Genomic DNA, 3,528 nt, shown 5'->3' with positions numbered 1-3,528 from the left:
GGGAAAATATCTAATGAATTTGCCTGGTGGGGAAGGGGGGGGAAGACACGATAAAAATAAGATTCCTTTTATTAATGACTTAAAACATACACTCCACCAGACAGGTGCTTGCTTATTTATTTATTTTTAATCACATTTAAGTCAATTCTACACAATGATTACATGTCTAAACTGATTTGGGATAATAAAAAAAACACGAAAATAATAAATGAAAAAATATACTTTGTTCATGCGTTACATTTTAAACTTTATTAATGATATGCCAAAAAAAATAATTAATCAAAAAACATCTTTTGACATGCATAACATACATTTTGAAATTAAGCTAAAATGAAAGGATACATAACCTGTTAAACGTAAGGTGCACAGTGAAGTAAGCTGATTAATCTGACCCCTGGTATTATTTCAAAAGTGTCGAGGAGGATTGTTCAAGCAGCTTTAGGTCTCAGAGTATCCTGGACTGAAGTGTCCCCCCTCCCACGGCGGTGTTACAATGAATATGAATAGCTGCTCCTTTGCTCGATGGGACAGTGAAAGCGCAGCGCTGCGGATAATGGGCACGTCATCCTAACGAGGTCTTTATGAATGGGGGCTTCTTTTGTTCCGGCTTCTCTCAGTCCTCACTATAAATGCCAGAGTCCCGCGATCGCTCGCCAATCAGCAGGTTGTGCATCGTCGGAACCAAGTCGACACAGTTCCTTGATTAGTTACCGGTAACACAACTCACTACAGAAACGGGGGAAAAAGAGAGAGAGACTACATAATAGGGGAAAGAAAATCAGGTGACAAAACAGGAGTGACTCAAAAGCAGAGGCAGAGTGAGAGACGGCCTCCCTACTCGAACCGAGGTGATAAAATGAATTCGGACTCTGATTCGAGCAGATCCTCCTCGCCGGACGTGGACGAGATGTACGCCCGCAAAACTTTCGCGTCCTCGGGCCAGAACGAGTTCACAGCAAAGATGGCCAGCGAGCACTTGTCACGAAGCGGCATGGACAGGACATCAGCGAGCGTCGGCAGTAAATACAAGCTTAAGAAACAAGTCACCGAGGAGGAAATGCAACAGCTGCGCCTGAAGATCAATGGGCGGGAGCGCAAACGCATGCACGACCTGAACCTGGCCATGGACGGCCTGCGAGAGGTCATGCCGTACGCGCACGGGCCGTCAGTGCGGAAGTTGTCCAAGATCGCCACGCTACTGCTGGCGCGGAACTACATCCTAATGCTAAATAGCTCTCTGGACGAGATGAAGAGGCTGGTGGGAGAGATCTACGGTGGTGGCCATCACGCAGCTTTCCATTGCGGCGCCGCGGCGAGTCACGGGACCGCGCACGCGCCCGGCCCGGCAGCACCCACGATGCACCACGCGCTTCTCGGAGGCGCTCTAGCACCGCCTACATCCTCCGCCGCGCTGTCTGCCGCACTACCCGGGCTCAGCTCCATTCGGGCGCCTCAAACCTTGATGAAAACGCCACCGACGCCTCCACTCTCAGTTGGCACCGGTTTCCAGCACTGGGCAGGACTGCCGTGTCCCTGTGCCATCTGCCAGGTGCCACCACCCGTCGCACACGTGCCCATCACCTCCACGGGACTCACGAGACTTTCCGTCGACAAGGAGGCGATGAAGTGACTATATTCAAATGTCATCATGTAAATTGTATATGGGCTGGACTCGAAGAAAAAAAAATAACTTGCATGATGTGTATCGTTTGTATATTTGTTATTTTGTTGATTTTATTTTCACTAAATCAGAATTCACTCCTTGTAACAAGGATCTGGTCAAATGCGATGTAAATGAATTGCTTGCGCGTACTTTATCCACTGTAAATAATGTGAAGGCACCCGAAGATCCACATGTTTAAATGTTATCTGCGATTTATAACGTTGCTTTGTACGTGTTGATCGTGAATGTGGGAGGAAATTTGGATGCGCATCTTTACGCAGAACTGCAGAAGGAAGTTTATGAAGTGCCGTGTGTTCCTTGTAACAAGGATTGTGCGACTGTGTGTCGAGTTTGAAAAAGTATGTTTTTTTGTGTGTGTTTGTCTGTATGTTTGAAGATTTTAATGTATAAAGTGTAAAATCAGTTGAACTCGGCGTAAAGTTTTGCTGTGCGCGTTCATGTGTTTAATAGGTTTAATTTTTTTCCGCATGCACGTCAGGTTAAAGCAGTTTCATACCTACAGCATGTTTTTTTGGTTGTTGTTTGTTTTTGTTTGTTTTGTTGTTTTTTGTTTGTTTTTTTAATCAAAAATCAAATTTTGTGCTTCTTTTGTTTTGTTTTGCCAGAGACTACTGCCGTGTTTATTTTTGTAAATTCTTGATGAGAAATGAGATATTTATTAATGCCCAGTGATCCTGGACAACATTTCAATAAAAACACTTAAGAGTTAAAAATCTGTGTCCTGCTTTGGTCTGTTGCAAGCTGTGGAGCTTTCTGGGCTTTCAGTAATCAGATTGTTAGCAGATATTACAGTAAGTTAAAGCTTGGTAAATAGATGCATAATAACTGAACTTCGAGGTCCGAACCAACTTTTTTTTTAACTTTAATAGTTCATTGTCTGAGTGATACAGACACTTATAGGAGGCATGTTGGCTGTATTGCAGCAGGATTTTAAATCAGGAAATTTACACGTACACGTATTGTGTATATTTAATTAAATTTAACTATTCTTTCAACACTGCAGAATTTGCAGTGCAGAAATTAGGAGTTTATTGTACTATTTTTATTTAGACTATTTTTTCAATGTATATTATTATAATTACATAATTTTCATATTAACAAAATAATTCCATGAAACAACAATATTAGATTAAAAAACTACTCATTATAATGGTAGAAGGCATCATTCTTCTTCTTCTTCTTCTTCTTCTTCGTCGTCGTCTTCTTCTTCTTCTTTTCGGCATCATTATCAACAACTAAATATAATAATAATAATAATAATAATAATAATAATAACAACAACAACAACAATAATAATAATTGTTGTTGTTATCATTTTTCTTCTTCTTCTTCTTGTTATTATTTTTATGATTATTATTATTATTACTTCTAGTAGTACTTGTAGTAGTGCTTGTAACAGTAATCCCACAACATAATTATAATATGTTCAAAATATTATGCTTGGGGGAAAAAAAATAAATTTAATGGATGGAAAAAAAAGGTTGAATTTAATTATAGTATCTTTTAGTGAAGCATAATGTAAAATGTTTAAATCGCATTAGTGTTGTTGTGTGGTTTTGAATGCTTAAGAATGACTGAAAACATATAGTGCTTTACAAAAGGCAGATCTCCAGCCTCTAGGGTCCTTTCACACTTATCCGATAGACAGCAGCTAAACGTGTGTTTCTGGAGATTACAAATTAATTGTTCATAAGAGAACGGGAGAAGAAAATACCAGAGTGAGCGCACGGATTACAGGACCAAAATCCAGGGAATAATCAGTCAGGATCATGGACATCTTGTTACTAGATATTGAGAAGCTCTTTACTATAAACCAAAGCAGAGTAATAAATATTATTGTTACT

General features: G+C 40.1%; 1 protein-coding gene across 1 annotated transcript; it reads left to right on the top strand.

The window, feature by feature from the left end:
- The first annotated feature begins 538 nt into the window (after positions 1–538).
- On the top strand, positions 539–2,382 carry olig3 (oligodendrocyte transcription factor 3). The gene has a single exon (XM_027165697.2). It carries the CDS (start codon positions 857–859, stop codon positions 1,628–1,630), a length of 774 nt encoding a protein of 257 aa, XP_027021498.1. The 5' UTR covers positions 539–856; the 3' UTR covers positions 1,631–2,382.
- The last annotated feature ends 1,146 nt before the right edge of the window (positions 2,383–3,528 follow it).

The sequence above is a fragment of the Tachysurus fulvidraco genome, chromosome 4 (genome assembly GCF_022655615.1).
Source record: "Tachysurus fulvidraco isolate hzauxx_2018 chromosome 4, HZAU_PFXX_2.0, whole genome shotgun sequence".
NCBI lineage: Eukaryota > Metazoa > Chordata > Actinopteri > Siluriformes > Bagridae > Tachysurus > Tachysurus fulvidraco.
The sequence above is the reverse complement of the archived record's forward strand: the minus strand, read 5'-3'. Positions and strand labels throughout refer to the sequence as shown.

Coding starts and splice junctions, on each gene's coding strand:
- olig3 (XM_027165697.2), top strand. CDS start 857: ATGAATTCGGACTCTGATTCGAGCAGATCCTCCTCGCCGGACGTGGAC.